Raw genomic sequence first — 18,310 nt, forward strand, 5'->3', positions numbered from 1 at the left:
CATTTGCAGCCTCAAGGGTCTTTTTCTTACTTTTTCAAACTAAATTATATGATCATTGAAATCAGAAACTATCTAAAATGTCTCTTGATCCATTCAATAAAATGTCATACCTCTTTCTTTAAACCAGAGGTCAGTGAACTATGGCAGGCAGGAAGGCCAAATCCAGTCTTTTTGTAAATAAAAGTTTTATTGGAACACAGCCACCCTGACTTGGTTACAAAGTAGTAAAGACTTCTTTCATGCTACAATGGCAGAGTTGGATAGATGTCACAAAGACCATATATCCCACAAAGCTAAAAATATTTACTATCTAGTCCTTTGTAGAAAAAGTTTGCCAACCCCTGCTTTAAATCACCACAGAAATGTATGCATGATATTGACCTTATCCTGCTTTAAGTCATACTTGTGTGTATGACTTGTCACCATCACAAAAACTGTGAATCCAAGGTAGGGACTGGGTTCTTCTTAGCTCTGTAAGCCCCACCCAGCACCCTGCCTTGTACATTGTCAAAATTCACTCATTAAGTGTTAACTCAAGAAAAAAAAAAGATTTGTTGATAATTTTTAATGCAACATCTTTGCTAGAACTAAAATTAGTCATTATTAAAATCAAACTGAAATTGAAATGTTTTGACTAACACCTAATTCTTTCAAGAAATTTATAAAAGCTTCAATGTAGCAATCCAAATCTAACTTAAATTCCTTATTAAATAAATTTTGAGGAAAATAACTTTTGTTGGAGACCACCTTTTTAAGAAAACTTAGACAAAGGTCATCTGGGAACAATTCTACATACTTCATATATCTAAGGGGGATAAGTAATCTATCTACTTTGGGCTTAATTTTTTTTTTTTTAAGATTTTATTTATTTGACAGAGAGAGAGACAGTGAGAGAGGGAACACCAGCAGGAGGAGTGGGAGGGGGGAAGCAGGTCTCCCACCGAGTCGGAGCAGGGAGCCTGATGTGGGGCTCGATCCCAGGACCGAGGTCATGACCCGAGCCGAAGGCAGTGGCTTAACCAACTGAGCCACCCAGGCGCCCCTTAATTTTTTTTTTTGAAAAGCCCTGAAAATATTATCTGCCATTCTGTTTCATTGAACTGAACTTGTTGCTTTAGATCATTAATAAACATGCCAACTTACAGTTGCTGTGAAATTGAGAGATGGCTTCAAGACAGTAGCATAATCAAAAAATTCAATGATGTAATCATGTTGCTTGAAAAATACATTAGAACTTGCATTTCTTGAGATACCTGTTTTGGAAATTGCACCATTTAGAAACCAAATATTATACTTCACCAACAGCTTCTATTCACCAAATTTCTCTATCTAAGCTACTTCCCCAAGGAGTTAATGGGGGCACAGAAGCCTCATTCCCACACTGGCTTGGTCATAAAGAGAACCAGTTCTCTTACAGCCTCCATGAACCCCTTCTAAGCACCATTACTGCTATGCCCATCCACAAGATGGACACTGCAGATTAAGGCCACTGACTGGATCCTTTTTTGCTCTTTCGAGGTTTGGTGAAAGCTATGGATAGCAACAGAAAGATCCAAGCAATTAACCTTTATTTTATTATTGAAAAAGAAAACTGTCCATGAGCAGACAAGAGCTCAGAAGATGTTAAATGATCTAAAAAAAAAAAAAAAAAAAAAACAGAAGGTGGTTAGTCAGCTGAAAAGGTAGGACTTTCCATGTAGTTTCCAGGTTGAAAAGAAAGCAGAAATGTAGGAAATTACAAATACCTATTCCATGTGGTTGAAGCACAGACTGTGGTAGAAAAAGGTATGTCCCCCAAAAATTTAAAATTAAAATTAAAAGAAAGAAAAGAAGTTTCCCCTTCATAATGAAAACACTCTGCAACTGACACTAATTAACAGTCATGACAAATTCAGAATTAAGTAGCATCTTTAAAAAAGCTCCCAAACGAACGTGCTAGTTATAATAAGAAAGGAGAGAGAGGACCACCACATAAATAGCTTTACCTTCACTTCAAAGTCTACAAACCTGTAAGTGATTCTGTCACTGTGGCTAAAATTTCTACCGGCCCAGGGGAAGACAGATACATGTGTTCAGAAAGCCCTTCTGAAAAATCCATTACTTTTTTCATCTCTTCATCATTAAAAGAGAAGTTTGCAGATCCATTTATCTGTTTTGTTTAAAATAATTCAATTTTATTCTTCACTTTAGCAATTCAAATTTTAGAAATAAAATTCAAACTAAGTCACAAAAATATGATGGCTCTGGAGTATAAATGAGTAGATTCTCATTTGTCCAATTCTAGAAAACTCTTGATTTTTCTTACACTCAATTCTTTGTTAATTCAGTATGAAATCTTATTTCCAATAAAAGTATACTTACAGTGTTTCCCCATTAGAAGTTATAAGATCTCTGTAAAAGTTACCTTAAAATTTTTTGTAATATTTTTCTTCATGCCCCAAAAGGATAAAGGTAAAAATGTAAGTGTTACATCTCCTTTCACTGGCTTCCCATATGTGTACCTGAAAAATGATATATTTTTTTCCATTTTCAACTTGATATTATCAAAATAGCACATGAAAATATTACTTTCAAAAAAAAAAGAAAATACTACTTTCTACTAAAATACCGAAATACTACTTTCAATAACATACACTGGCAATCCAACCTAAAAGATTTATATTTTTAAAAATACTCTCACTGCAAATTTTTAAAACTAATCTCAGCTAGGAATATCATTAATAAATGATGATCCTTGAAATTAAGTCTCCAAAATGAGAAGACTTTTAATTACAATACTTCAAAACAGTTCATAATACATATTTTACCTCTAACCATTTTAGACACTCCAGAGAAAATCATAATTGCAAGTGCAGTTTCCTGTCCAAAGATTTTTTTTTTAAGTTACAAAAATGTTTTATTCCTAGAAATCTAGACTGGCCCTTTAACAGCATGCCCAGGACACTTTGCAGCTTTTGAACATTTTTAAATGGTAGTTGAAATTGCAATCGCCAAGACCCACTGTTGCATGTTCCAGTATTAACCATAAGGGTTTATTAGACAATACACTGGGGCGCCAAGTGTGCTCATGGCTATCAAAACTTGGATTTGTGCAGAAAAATGTAAAAGAAGAGTAATTTTTTTATCCATAGTACCAAAATTATCTTCTTGAGTCAAATCTCCTCTCTGCTGCTTTACATTCTATGTATTAATTTTATCCTCTCTCCTGATGGGAAAATCTCTTCATGTGAAAAAGAGAGGCAATCTTTGGTAAACCATTTTACTGCCAAAAAGCCTTTTTTAAATGTGTTTCCTGGGTTCCTTCCATTTCTATTGTGTAATAAATGCTCAGCCAAATATGGAAGTCAATTTTGCTTTGCACTCTATAAATCTAACAGTAAACTCCTGTTTCCTGAATCCATTAGTTGAACACAGAAAGAGCCGCTCATCTGGATCAACTCAATTCAAACGCCAATGATAAAATATAGTACATTCCAAATTAAGGAGAATAAAACAAATATATTTTCAAATGTTTTGCCTTCCAAATGAAAATAGTAAAGTTAGTGGAAACCCTGGTCAGCAACTTCAGCACCAAATTCATTCATTCAAAAGAGAGTCCTCGAAACTCAACAGTTCTTGTATCTTGTTAAAGATTAAATAAATGCATAAGGATACCAGAACATTATATTTTAAAAGAGTTCTATCACATGATAGTACAGGGGGCTTGAAAATCCAGACATAATTTAATGTATTCTCAGACACAAATATTTTTTATTTTTGTCTAAATGTGAAACAGATTTAGCTTTCTTTGCCTCAAGCTGATTATAATAATTATGAAACAAGGATACTGACAATTATTGTCCTAAATAAATCTGGAAGCATGTGGAATAAACTAATGATTCAGAAAATAATAGTTTGACAAATTTTTTTTATTTTTCATTATGTTCAGTTAGCCAACATATGTACATCATAAGTTTTTGTTGTAGTGTTCAATGATTCACTAGTTATGAATAACATTTTAAAAAGCAAATCTAGCATATTCTAGGGTAGTACCGTTAACAAAACAAGGATTTTTTTAAATAGTCATAGCACAAAATGTTTACAAAATGATACCTAAAAAACTGAACCTGCCAGTATAATTCATGTTTCTCCCACCTTTTTTTTCCATGTCATTTCCAAGATACAAATGTCTCAATTCATCAAATATTTAAATAAACCTTAGCCTAAAGAATATTTGTTTAGATTTTACTGTCTGCAGAATATAGAGAAATAACTAGATGTGTGCTATGTTATTTTCTTTACAATCCTCTAGAACCCTCTGTGGTTAGTGGAAAAAGAGTCTATTATTTTAATGAGGTGGGAATAGTGAGCAGATGTTCAAGTCAAAGCCAATAAACAAATGCAGATTTTTATTCATCTCAGTTAAAGATTTCAAAACCAAAAAGAGACTGTTAACCTTCTTCTCTGGGAAATTTCCAGCAATGCTCTTCACCTTAACTATGCCTTGATGGGACAGATGGCTACTAGCAAAAGAAAAGCCCAAACCGTTTATTATCCACTCTTGGATCATCATCCTCATCAACATCTCTATCTTTTCTGGGACACAGTATTTATAGAATAGGTCTATGCCAATTTTTATATGCTGATAAAAGACTCTGCTGGTCAAAAGATTTCCTTAATCTGTTACAAAGATGTAAAGTATATCCTCAATGTGAATGTAAGCCAGCCCCCCACAATCATGTAAGCCAATTCCTTGCAATAACCTCTTAATATGTATCTCCTACTGACTCTACTTCTCCTGTGGAACCTTGACTGACACAGGTCCTGAGGAAAATGACGCAAGTACAATGTGGTGAATGCTAAAGAAATACCAGGGGCCATCACAATGGTCATGTTGTTCTCAGCCATTAGTACTTCAAAGAGGCTCAACAAATGAGAATCCAGATGAAACTATGAGGGTTCTTTTTTTTTTAATCTAATTGGCTTTATTAAGCAATCCGTGAATGGGCAGCATCCCATCTAGCAAGTAAAGAGATGCTCCTATAAGAGTTCTTACTGGGCTAGCAGGGAGGAGGGTACCAGGGGATCCACAACCCCCCAAAGTTGTATATAAAACTTTCTGAAGAGTTACCAGAGTTTAAGAATCACTGTTTTAACTGACTGTAGTGAATCCCTGGCACAGCCCTGAAAACCAAAAACCAGAAGCAAAGAAGGTATCCATACTCAACCTAATCCAAGAGGACACTAATGGTTTGTGTGGATTTGCACTCACTGTTTTATAAACTCTAGTCAAAGAACTCAAAATAAAACCCAGACAGAATCCTTAGCCTTCAGCTCAGATCAAGGGCAGGATAATAATTATGTAAAATGCAGGCATTTATGTGTTTTCTAAACCATAAATCCATCCACAGTACCCAAATTCATATTGGAAGCCACCTCTTAGTTGAACACAGGCAGAAAACTAACTTGGTATATAAACTGTAGACACATTTTTGCCTTTGTGTTGCAGGGGTTTTACATGTTTTTTTTATTTGTTTGTTTGTTTGTGGGGTTTTTTGCCAAATAAAATCTGAAGCAGGAGTCTTCACAATGTTTTGTCTGTGGGCTGCTTCCATCAGGAGACTCACTGCCCATCACTTGCTACTACCACAAATCCTCACCAAGAGAGGAATATGGCAATGAGAAAGCAGTGGGAGGGAGGCCAGTGTTTATCAGCTATTATAAATGAATGTTGAAACTAAATAAATTTCAGGAACCAAAGCGCGGCTATTCACACATCCAAACTGAAAGCTACATAAGATCAGGCCTGGAATAACTCCAGCCTACACTTTTTTGAGAACTGGTAGTCTGGGACTCTGAGGATGCTTTTTGCCTCCGCAAAATGAAACGCTATGCTGGTCGAGCCAGTGGATCAAAATCATGAGAGCCATGATACATCTATCATACATGTGGGCTGGAATCTCTCTGTATATATCCACTGAAATGACAAGGAGGGCGAACTCCTTACTTGTTTGCTAACTGCAATAAGATAACCAAATTCCTCCCCCAAGATTCGACCTCCATTATGGACAGAAAAAAAATTAAGTTTGAAGAAGAGGTAAGTAGCCTCGATCCATGTCAGCTGAATGAGGGATAAAGATACAACTTTTTTTTTTTTTAATCTGGAACAATCTATAATGTAAAGCCCCTGACTAGTATCAGAAAGATACTCATCTGTGGGAAATATTTCAGGATTGGATCAGCTTGGAAGCAGGCAGGTGAATACAAAGACCTGTACAGACATGTTCCGTGCTTAATTATTTATTACAGATACTTGTTTCCTGCACATTGGGGTATTTTAATAAGCAGAACATGGTGCTAATATTCTGGAGTATATAATGAGCTCTTTGTCAGTTTTATAACAGTAGATAGCCATAAAAAAATGATACTTACTTTGCTACGACAGTACCATTTAAGCTCATAGAATTCAAAGAACAATATAATGGTGTCTGCAAAGTAACTTCAAATTTGGGCAATACTGGAAAAGAGAAGCAAGGGTAAATATCTTAAAGAATCTACTTTACTATCATTTTTAGCTTATCAAAATAAAGACTACATTGTTCTAAAGAAGTCGACAATTGGTACTATTTGAACTTAGAGTCCTTAGAATCCAAAGACACATTAACACACAGATGAAAAGCACTTCATTTCACCCAAAATGAGAAGCCCTTACGAGGCTGATGACTAGACAGTGACAGTGGGGACTCGTTACTATGGACACGTGTGTCTATGGAAGCTTCTCATCGGTCGAACCTGTATTGTATCCAGAACCCTGAGTTAAGGCATCTGAATGGTGGGAGACCAGGCATCATCCATTCATTAATGCTCTCTTACTGCTTGTTAAAATACTTCCATGTCACGTGGTAAACAGTTGCTTCTAGAGCAGCCCTTTCCCTAGGACTATTCTCCAGCATGGTTACTAAAAGCTAGGGCCCCAAGACTCTCCCTCTGCATGGTACCATATATGTAGTCATACAGAATCCTTATTCTTCAAGACAATCAAAGGTGAATCTGGTGACAGTCAAATGTAATGGACTGCTATGAAGGGAAAGTTGTGTAGTAGGATTTCTGAGTTAATCACTAAGATATGGCTACAAAGTAATGATGCTTTTCTTGAGTGACAGTGATTCCTGAAGGCAATCCCAAAGTTAAAAACCCCTACTTTGGTCAGCTTTATATAATTAAGATGTGAAATACTTTATAAATATGAACACTATTTGATATAAAGCATACCACCAGAGTAAAAAAAAAAAATTGTATCCTTCTGGTCTATAGAAATTTTTTTTCTCAAACTTCACTAGCTAAAGAAATAGATCAGTCTCATTACAAAGCATCTCACCATTCAAGTAACACAAGAGAAGTATCAAAAAGGCCAATGGGTCAACAGTACAGATTAGACCTCCAGCTCCAAACCAGGCCAAGGGCCCTTTGTATGTCAAGATAGCCCTAGACAAATCTAGGACTGGAGGGCCAAAAAAGCCACATGATCCACTCAGAGGTGAAATTTCCTTAGAACAAAGAATTCAAATGTCCCCTCCTCAAACATCATAGGTTGGCAATCAATTCCCCACCTCCACCATATCCAATTCAACAACATGTAACCACCCAGCACCACCACCATGTGAAATGAAAATAGCCTATAAAAACCTTGGCCACCTCTGATTTCTTCTTCTAGATCAGGGCTGTCCAAAAGAAATAAAATGTGAGCCACGTGTAATTTTAAATTTCTAGTAGCCACATTTAAAAAGTAAAAAGAAGCATGTGAAATTAAATTTTGTAATACTTTATTTGATGCCATATACCTAAAATATTATCATTTCAACGTGTACTCAATATAAAAAATTACTACTAATGAGCTATTTTTCTTTCTTTTTTTAATTTTACTAAGTCTTCGGAATCTGATCATTTACCCACTTAGAGCACATCTCCATTTGGATTAGCCACACTTCAAGCGCTCAATAGCTACATGCAGTAAGTGACCCCCAATTTGAACAACACAGTTCCAGATCAGGGGTCAGTAAATGATAACCAGCATGCGCTAAGAATAGTTTTAACATTTTTAATTCATTGGGGGGAAAAAATCAAAAGAAGAATATTTTATGACATTTGAAAATTATAGGAAACTTTCATTTCTGTGCCTATAAATAAAATTTCACTGGATCACAGCCACATTCACTTACATACTGTCGATGGCTGCTTCCTACCACAGTAGCAAAGCTGAGTAGTTAGGACAGAGACATATGGCCCACAGAGCCTAAAACATTACTATCTGACCGTCTCTAGGAAAAAAATTTTGCTGATCCCTGTTCTAGTGGATCATGAGACGTAGAAGTGATGGTGCTGTATGAGATATGTGGACCCTGAGCCACTAAGATGTAAACAAACTACCTTCCAGAACTTCTGTTGCCTGAATGAGACACAGTGTCAAAAAGTGACACAAATCAAATGAAAAAGCTCATGCATAACCTCAAAAGAGCCATCCAAATTAAAGCTAATAGTCAGATCCTATACTAATAGAGGAGACCCTATTCTTGGCTTTCCTTCCTCTCCATCCACCAACAAAATAGTCGGGCCCTGATGTTTCTATCTGTGTGTGTCTAACTGTTATATAAATGTGACGCCTGCAAGAAGAGGATTTGCCCGAGTCAAACAGACTGTCTTTACCAAAGCCAACCAAATGAAAAATATGGGAAATAACTGTTATGTTGAAAAACATTACAAAAATTAAAATATGTTAACATCACAACAAAGAAAAACAAGAAAATTATGCATAAGAGAGACCACATCATGGGACTCTAGGTGATCTGTTTCCTATATTTTTCTTTACAATGACCTTTTATATCTTTTACAAAGGAAAAAAAAATGTATTTAGGTAGGCCTGTACGAAACACCAGGAATGTACCTTCACTAGCATTTTTACTTTAAAGAACATATGTCTTGGAAATTTCTCTTATCTCTGTGGAAAGGAACAAATATTTTTTTCTTTCAAAATAAACTGAAGAACTCTTACCATATTCTGAAACCTGAAATGATTGATAATATGTCTGGTCCTATTAGGAGGAAGAAACAAAAGACAAGAAAACATATGAGTTATTTAACTATTTTTGCTTGCTTACTTACCTACATAAAAAGATTTAGGGAATTATTTTTAATTGCATTTATAATGACTTAATGAGCAAAACAGTTAATTTTAACTTGTGGAAGTTTATTTTTAGTCATCTGCGACATGAAGCCTATGAGATTTCATGAGTTTTTTTTGTCAATTCACTAACATAAAAAGGTGACCTGTCTGTATTTCACCGCATATCATGTGAACAAACTGCTTAATTTGACTTCCATTATTTGTGAAATGAAAACTAGATTAGACAGTTCAGAAATTTATGAAGCAAAAATAAAACGTGTCAAACCATGACTTCAAATTTGTTTTGAATATCACTCTCAAAAAAAAAACCAATGGAGAAAATGAAGTTATACATAATTCAAGTATTTATACATAATCAAAAATACAAAATCATCTTGGACCAGCATTTTCTACCTTCCATTTTCTTGTGCAAACCTTAAAACAATACAATACATTCTACCTTACTTTAACAAATATTGTTAATTATTTCTTTTTCCAAGATCAATAAGAAAATATGTGGCCTATAATTATATCAATTTTCTAATTCCCCATATTTCTGTCCACCCTAAATCCATAAATAACATATTAAATAGAACCTCTTTGAAATCGCTAAGTAGTTCCACTAATAAAATTCGTATTCTAAATCTGATTCCCTATGTTTATCAAAGCAAATACACAGATGCCAGTACAAAATATTAGTTTTTTTAAAATCATCCTTTGTTAATCTAAATCAACTGTACAAGTTATTTTTTAATCCTAAAAGAAGGACAGAATTCATTTCAAAGTATATAACAAATGTAACCACTTACATGCCAACAAAATAATTGTCTAAAACTTGACCTTGATGATGTCGTTTAAAGTAGATCCCAAAGAAATTATGTTGATCAAAGTCTTAAGAATCTACACATTTGTGGCTTCTATCTTAAATTGTTTTCATGTCCTATATAGGAATGTTACGAATTACATGCTTTCAGTTCATTTATAAATTCTAATTTGTCATCCTCAAAAATCAAATCAAGAAGGTAATCGACCTGTATTCCTTATTTTACTTATAAACATCAGAATTCTAGTCATTAAATTAGTTTTTGCTTTATTCCTGAAGCCAGCATAGGTGATGCTATAGAATAAGTAATTTCATGACAAAGGTGATGTCTCCGTCAAGTTAAACTCATATTGCAAACACTCAGTGAGCACTACAGGCAAAACACCATATGAGGCTCTGGAAAGGTAAATTACAGTCTTCAGCATAGGAGGGTCAGTCAGGAGATGGAGACATAGTGAAGAGTAATAATGCATGACTGACAGTGTCCTGCAGTTTCATGCACTGTGCATGTAGATGTTGGGCTGAATTGGGCCTTTAGGCTGTAGTTTGCTGAAACCTGATCTAAAAAATAAAATGTATTTCCAAATTGTTCTATGTTAACTCCAGCTGAACTAAATTGACTAACCTTAACTAAAACCATGGAGAAGAAAGAGAAAGAAAAAAAAACACACACACAGTGCTTTTGTAGGAAGCACAATTTCATTTGCTAAACAATTTTCCTTCAGTTCCACAGAAACAATCGGCCTCAAAATGAGTTTTCATGATTATTCTAGCTCATCAAATACAGTTTGTGCTCATTCACTCTGCCAGCAACTGAAGGGGAAGGCTGACCTGAAAGAGTAAATACTTGAGCAGCATGTCTTTTAAGCCAACATCTTTCCAGGTGCAAGAATACATGACTCATCAACATCTTCTGAGTTCTGCTTGTCCCAAGTGGTCACTCTTCCACGGGGAAAGCGCTCCCTTACAAAGCCTGCTCTTAGCACATACATTTCCTCTTCATTCGTGTGAGATGGAAGCCTGTCTCAATTAGACTTTCAAAACAAATTCTAAAGGAGAAATGGAAAAGACGAACCAGGAGGTATTCTCAGTAATCTCTGTAATTTCTTTATTTCCCTTATCCCTAAATCAATAGTTCATTGTGACGGTATATGTTACAAACATCAATCAAATGAAAGAGAAAAGAGAAAACACACTACTTTGACTAGTTCCTAAAAAATATGCTATGACTGGATGCAAATTAAAGACATGTGAATTGCTAAAAAACATCTATTCCAGTTACAGAATTTCTCTTCTCTAACCACGAAGCCATCCAACTCTTGAGAGAATTTCTATTTTTAATAAACTTGAAGGACTATGGCACACTACATGACCACTTAAAATATATATATTGTAAAATGCAGGTCAGCTTCTTTTAACTCTTGCTCCTGGAGTAAAAAGAAATGCCAGAAACAGAACTAAGGTGTTGGGTGGATTTTTCCTTACACATTTATGTTCATGCATGATCGTTTCAATTTCCCAGAAGTCTGCTTCAGCACTGATCTCCAGTGTCTGGATTTAATTTGTATTTAAAGATTAAGAAAGGCAGGGCGCCTGGGTGGCTCAGATGGTTAAGCATCTGCCTTCGGCTCAGGTCATGATCCTGGGGTCCTGGGATTGAGTCCTGCATCGGGCTCCCTGCTAGGCAGGGAGCCTGCTTCTCCCTCTGCCTCTCTCTCTCTCTCTCTCTGGCTCTCATGAATAAATAAATAAAACATTTAAAATAAATAAATAAATAAAGATTAAGAAAGGCACTGAACTTTTTAAATCCACACATAACAAATACGGAATTATTTCAGACTCAGTTTTGGCTCTGTCCCCCAACACAGTAGATGCCAACTACATTCACATTCCCAAGCCAGGTGTAAGTCTAGCACACAGGACTTACAAAGGAGGTTTCCAAAAACTAGCTTTGCAGCTCTTAATCAAAAAGGTCAAGATGGAAATAAACTAGAAAGGAATTTTAGGAGAAAGCTTTTGACGTGCTTTCACACATCAGTGACTTTAGGCAGGCACTTGACATGCCTGAACAATGTAAGAGCAAAATACTGGTATTGGCCAGGTGTCAGACAGCTAAGCTAAGACACAGTGGTGCATTGGGAGTGGTCTGTGCCTACTCAGTTGCAAGAAGCAAAGGAAGGATAAGCATTTTCCCTCAACTACATATGCAAGAGAGAGCTGGCATGGGGCTGTCTTCTATCCTGATCAAAAATAGCCTCCAGAAGGGGAGCACGTCTGGAGGGGGAAGCTGAAGTTAACTGTAGATGCCCAGGTGCTGAAGACAAAAGTTAAAGAGTTGCCAGAGGAGGAGACATATTCAAAAGCATCAAAGACACTGAATGTGAATCCTCCCAGCAATGGTAGTGGTGCTCCAAAGAACCCACCAAAGAGTTTTAAGAAGGAAAGCTATTAGTTTTAAATGCCTGCCAAGCCCAGAGAGCTCTAATGCCAGATGACAACAGTATTACACTGAACCATATTTTTCTGCAATTTTTTATTTAAATTCTGGTTAGTTAACATACAGTGTAATAGTGGTCTCAGCAGAATTCAGTGATTCATCACTTACATACAACACCCAGTGCTCATCACAAGTGCCCTCTTTACTACGCGTCTCCCATCTAGCCCATCCCCCCACCACATCCCTCCAGCCCATCCTCAGTTTGTTCTCTGTCATTAAGACTCTCTCATGGTTTGTTTCCCTCTCTCTTCCCCCCTCTTCCCATATGTTCATCTGTTTTGTTTCTTAAATTCAACTGGTGTCTTTCTCTGACTGACGTACCTCGCTTAGCATAATACGCTCTAGCTCCATCCACATCGTTGCAAATCGTTAAGATTTCATTCTTTTTTTTTTTTTGAAGATTTATTTATTTATTTATTTGACACAGAGAGAGAGATAGAGAGCACAAGCAAGGGGAGTGGCAGGCAGAGGGAGAGGAAGAAGCAGGCTCTCTGCTGAGCAGCCCGATGCGGGGCTCGATCCCAGGACCCTGGGATCATGACCTGAGCCGAAGGCAGCCGCTCAACCGAGCCACCCAGGGGCCCCAAGATTTCATTCTTTTTGATGGCTGAGTAATACACACATACACATACATATATATGTATATAAATAACCACATCTTCTGTATCCATTCACTAGCAGATGGACATTTTGGGCTCTTTCCATAGTTTGCCTACTGTTGATAATGCTGCTCTAAACACTGGGGTGCATGTATCCTTTTGAATCTGTATTTTTGTATCTTTTGGGTAAATACCTCGTAGTGCAATTGCTCGACCAGAAGGTAGTTCTACTTTTTTTTAAAGATTTTATTTACTTATATGACAGAGAGACAGCGAGAGAAGGAACACAAGCAGGGGGAGTGGGAGAGGGAGAAGCAGGCTTCCCGCGGAGCAGGGAGCCCGATGCAGGGCTTGATCTCAAGACCCTGGGATCATGACCCGAGCCAAAGGCAGACGCTTAACAACTGAGCCACCCAGGTGCCCCGAGGTAGTTCTGTTTTTAACTTTTTGAGGAAGCTCCATACAGTTCTCCAGAGTGGCTGCACCAGTTTGCATTCCCACCAACAATGTAAGAGGGTTCCCCTTTATCCACATCCTCACCAGCATCTGTTGTTTCCTATGTTGTTAATTTTAGTCATTCTGACTGGTGCGAGGTGGTATCTTATCGTGGCTTTGATTTGTTATTTCCCTGATGATGAGAGATAGTGAGCATCTTTTCATGTGTCTGTTGGCCATCTGGATGTCTTCTTTGGAAAAACGTCTATTCATGTCTTCTGCCCATTTCTTGACTGGATTATTTGTTTTGGGGGTGTTGAGTTGGATAAATTCTTTATAGATTTTGGATACTAACCCTTTATCAGATATGTCATTTGCAAATATCTTCTCCCATTCTGTAGGCTCCTTATAGTTTTGTTGACTGTTTCCTTCTCTGTGAAGCTTTTTATCTTGATGAAGTCCCAAGAGTTCATTTTTGCTTTTGTTTCCCTTGCCTCTGGCGACGTGTCTAGTAAGAAGTTGCTATGGCCAAGGTCACAGAGGTTTCTGCTTGTATTCCCTTCTAGGATTTTGATGGTTTTCTGTCTCCCGTCTAGGTCTTTCATCCATTTTAAACTTATTTTTGTGTGTGGTGTAAGAAAGTGGTCCAGTTTCATTCATCAGCATGTAACTGTCCAGTTTTCCCAACACCATTTGTTAAAGAGACTGTCCTTTTTCCACTGGATATTCTTTCCTGCTTTGCCTCAAACTAGTTGACCATATAGTGTGGGTCCATTTCCGGGTTTTCTATTCTGATCTATTTCATCTACGTGTCTGTTTTTGTACCAGCACCATACTGTCTTGATGACTACAGCTTTGTGATATAGCCTGAAGTCCAGAATTAGGATACCTCCAGCTTTGTTTTTCTTTTTCAGGATTGCTCTGGTTATTCGGGGTCTTTTGTGGTTCCATAAACATTTTAGGACTGTTTGTTCCAGCTCTGCAAAAAACGCTGGTGGTATTTTGATAGGGATTGCATTAAATGTGTAGATTGCTTTGGGTAGTATAGACATTTTAACAATGTTTGTTCTTCCAATCCATGAGCATTGGAATGTCTTTCCATGTCTTTGTGTCCTCTTCAATTTCTTTCATAAGTGATGTTGAACCATATTAAATTGCCGTTTTGGTAGGACATATATTGGCAAATCGATATGACTTGTCCTTATACATCAAGTAAGGATTTTTTTACCCCTTGCCTCTCTTCCCTCCACCCCATTCAATCCTGGAGTTGTCGAACACAGCTTGGTGAGCCAGAGAGAGGCAGTCAGACCAGAAAAGACCCAACCTGGAAGAAGATAGCACTTGACTTTATTGGCCTGGACATATTAGCTATTGAACATAGACTCTTCTTTGTGTGTGAATATAACCAAAAATGACAGAACATTTATTACCAAAAAATAACCAGGAAGATAGTGGGATTTGCCCTACATTTCAACCAAGTAATAGGGCAGAACTGGTCCCAAAGAATAGGATTAAATGGCAAAAGGATAATGCTGTGGTTTTCGTATTGCACCTTTCAGTTATACATGCTCAACCTCACAGTCCCACACAAACAACTGGGCACACCAAACTGGCCAACTGTTCATGTTAAGAAAGGCTGGGGATGCAGAGGATATTGACAATTCTGACTTTTCTCTTCCCACTAGAACCGTAATGGTTAGATTTCTCAACTCTTGCACAAATGTCTACCTTTCCATACGAATGAAATCATATGGTATTTTTGCTGCTGTCCCCACAACATACTATGTTAATTCTCTCCTTAGAAACTAAAGTTTTAAAGGAGCTGTCTATACTCTATTGCCCCTGCACCTGGACTCTACCTCTACCATGTCACTGGCCTGAAAGAGTGCTGAGTAAGTGGCTGCTTGCCTCTGCTAATTGCCCGTGGCCTCTCTCCCAGGCCTGGTTCTCCTGGAGTCCTCTGCAGCACCTAACACTGTGGCCACCCTCTCTGAATCCCTTCTCCTTTGCTCTGTGCCTGAACTCTCTTGGTTCTCTCATTCCAAACCTGGCTGTTCATTCTTTGTTGCTTTGGTTGGCTCCTCTGTTTAGCTGCTAAATGTATTGAGTTCCCTCTGATCAGCTTGCCCATCTCTCTCCCCTAAACCAAATTTCCGGCCCTGACTTCCCTTGTAATGGGTGATTCTCCCAGAGACCACACGTGAAATCCCAGAGTCACCTTGTCAAAAGGTAAGCTGAAGCACATTAAAAATTTTAAAGAGTTTATGTGAACAAAAATCGATTGGCATTGGGCAGTCCTGAACTGCAAGGGGTCAGGCATGCTCCACCAACAGGAGCTCAGGGAGAAACTTTGATAGAGAAAAGGCAGAAACAAAGTAAGGAAATTATTGACTGGCTGTAACTTAAACGCTAGTTGGCTGTTTGTGACTGGTTATCCCTAGCATTTTGATTTTGTATCCTTGAGGGAGTTACTGACTTAGATTTTGGTTTGCTTAAGTAGTCCGCCACGGGAATAGAGCCACATCAGTCTAATAGCCTTCTTTCATTAATTTAACAGCTTTTACTCCTCTTTCTCCCTTTCACAATCACAATCCAATCAGTCCCTAAACCTGATGAATCTTCCTTTAAAGTGTCTCTTGAATTCACCCATTTCTCTTTAGTTTGTGCTGCTCCCCTAAAGCAACCCTCTATTACCTTCAGACTAGACTATTATAACCTAACACAGAAGGTAGGCTGTATTTGCGAAGCAATGATACTAACCCCTTGGCCATCTCCCTGACTTCAGTTCCTCTCCTTTTAATCACCCCATGTGCTATGATCTTCCTAAAATACTATTGCAATCATGTCATACTATAAAAATCAACAAGACAACAAGTATTGATGACATATTTTTTTTGTCCAGGGTTTTCTCGTAAGCGTGTCATTCTGTCTACTGAACAATGTTTTGGTGTTTTTACATTAAGCATGCATTACTTGTATAATCAGAGGAAAATAATAAAAGTGTAATTTTTATATCTTTTATAATGAGAGACTCATTCACATACAATTTTTGCTTTCTTTGTCCTCAGAAGTCTTACATGAAATTTATGACATTAACAACATTCAAAGAAAAATAAAGTTTTTAGAGCCCCCTCACTGTCCACAAAATGAAATCTAAAACATGAGCCTGATATCCAATATGTTCCACAGCTCGACCCACACACCTTTCCAACATTCTCTATGACTATTACTCCCTGAAGGACCTGCACTCCAGGCAAGTGCCTGCTCCCAACTCTACCGCTGTCACCTAGCTCCAAACCCCATTCCACCTCTACCCCCAAGGTCCGTATCTGAGCCCTACAGTGCCCTCCACTTCCATGTAGTTGAAGCATGGAATTTTAAAGGCATGAAGAGGCTTACAAGTCCTCTGCCCTGAGCCCCTTATTTTACAGCTGAGGAAACAGATCCAGAGCTGACACGATTTGTCCACAGCCCGTCGACTACAGCATAAGGCCCCACGTCATGTAACTCCCAACGTAATGCTCTTTGCACTGATTCCATGAAGACTTCCCTGACTGTAAGTTCCTTGAAAGTAGGGTCTGTGTCTTACCGTCTTTAGATGTTTACGACTGGTATTTCTTCCCACCTAACATGCAGTAGGAAAATTCCAAATTTTTAGTTTTATTCAGATGCCTACTAATTTTCCTATGCTTAACCTTAATACCTACAGAACAGTAATTGTGTAATATCCCATCTTTTTCCCTCTCTCATCTTTACCATAAAATTAGCAAAGAACTTAAAAATTATCAAGAAATCACAATGAAAATACCATCCGCAAGAGTGTCAGTGGATGTATATTGACCTACTTGGAGAAATGACAGATATCATTTGTTAACAAACAGAAATGTTTGTTAACGTTCACATTGTCCTTGCCTTTCCTGTTTAGAGTCTAAACATCTGTGGTCACAGGGCAGTTGCAACATATTTCTCTAGGGGTTTTCAGCCCAGACATCAGGATCAACTGTGGTAGATTCAATAAGCAGAGATGCCCAGTTCCCACTCCAGAGCTACTGAATCAGATTTAACAGAACGGCAGCCCAAACAGAACAAATGCATTCATTCACCCATCCTTCAACAGAGAAGTATCGCACCTAAGTGCACTTAGCATTGTGTTCAGTGATGGAGATATACTTCCCCAGGATGGGGCTTTTAATCTGGTGGTAAGAAGACATTAATCAAATAATCACACACATGAATATGTAATTATAGACAATGATAAAAGCTGTGAATTAAATTTATAGGGAAGTATGAATTCTGAAGATGAGGCTGGAAAAGTAGTCAAGAGCAGGGAGGGCCTTGTGAAGGCCATGGTGAAATATACGAATTTTATTCTGAGGGCAATGGAAAGGCTGTGGAGAGTTTTAAGCTGAGGGAGAACATGATCCAGTTTAATGTTTAGATTACTTTTGCTGCCATGTAGGGAACTGACTGCAAGGGGAAAACAGCAAATTTAGGGACATGCATTAAGAGACATTGCAAATATCTAGGGAAAATAGGAGGGTGGCCTGGACAAAAAAGGTAGAGGTGGAGGGCGCCTGGGTGGCTCAGTTGGTTAAGCAACTGCCTTCGGCTCAGGTCATGATCCTGGAGTTCCAGGATCAAGCCCCGCATCGGGCTCCCTGCTCAGCAGGGAGTCTGCTTCTCCCTCTGACCCTCCCTCCTCTCATGTGCTCTCTCTCTCTCTCTCATTCTCTCTCTCAAATAAATAAATAAATAAAATCTTTAAAAAAAAAGGTAGAGGTGGAAATAAAGAAAAGTAGAAGTAGATGGATTTGAAA

General features: G+C 37.7%; 1 protein-coding gene across 1 annotated transcript in view; it reads right to left on the bottom strand.

The window, feature by feature from the left end:
* Window positions 1-18,310, bottom strand: part of CD109 (CD109 molecule) — a 123,489-nt gene that overhangs the window by 56,535 nt on the left and 48,644 nt on the right. Inside the window, exons 6-10 of the mRNA XM_028097760.2 lie at window positions 9,029-9,068; window positions 6,412-6,496; window positions 2,405-2,501; window positions 2,008-2,149; window positions 1,144-1,253 (exon numbers count right to left, since the gene is read on the bottom strand). Of these exons, the coding sequence (XP_027953561.1) occupies window positions 1,144-1,253; window positions 2,008-2,149; window positions 2,405-2,501; window positions 6,412-6,496; window positions 9,029-9,068 (474 nt within the window). The remainder of the gene's footprint in view (window positions 1-1,143; window positions 1,254-2,007; window positions 2,150-2,404; window positions 2,502-6,411; window positions 6,497-9,028; window positions 9,069-18,310) is intronic.

The sequence above is a fragment of the Eumetopias jubatus genome, unplaced genomic scaffold (assembly GCF_037043125.1).
Source record: "Eumetopias jubatus isolate StellerSeaLion01/CBP00866 unplaced genomic scaffold, mEumJub1_p1.0 scaffold_6, whole genome shotgun sequence".
NCBI classification, from domain to species: domain Eukaryota; kingdom Metazoa; phylum Chordata; class Mammalia; order Carnivora; family Otariidae; genus Eumetopias; species Eumetopias jubatus.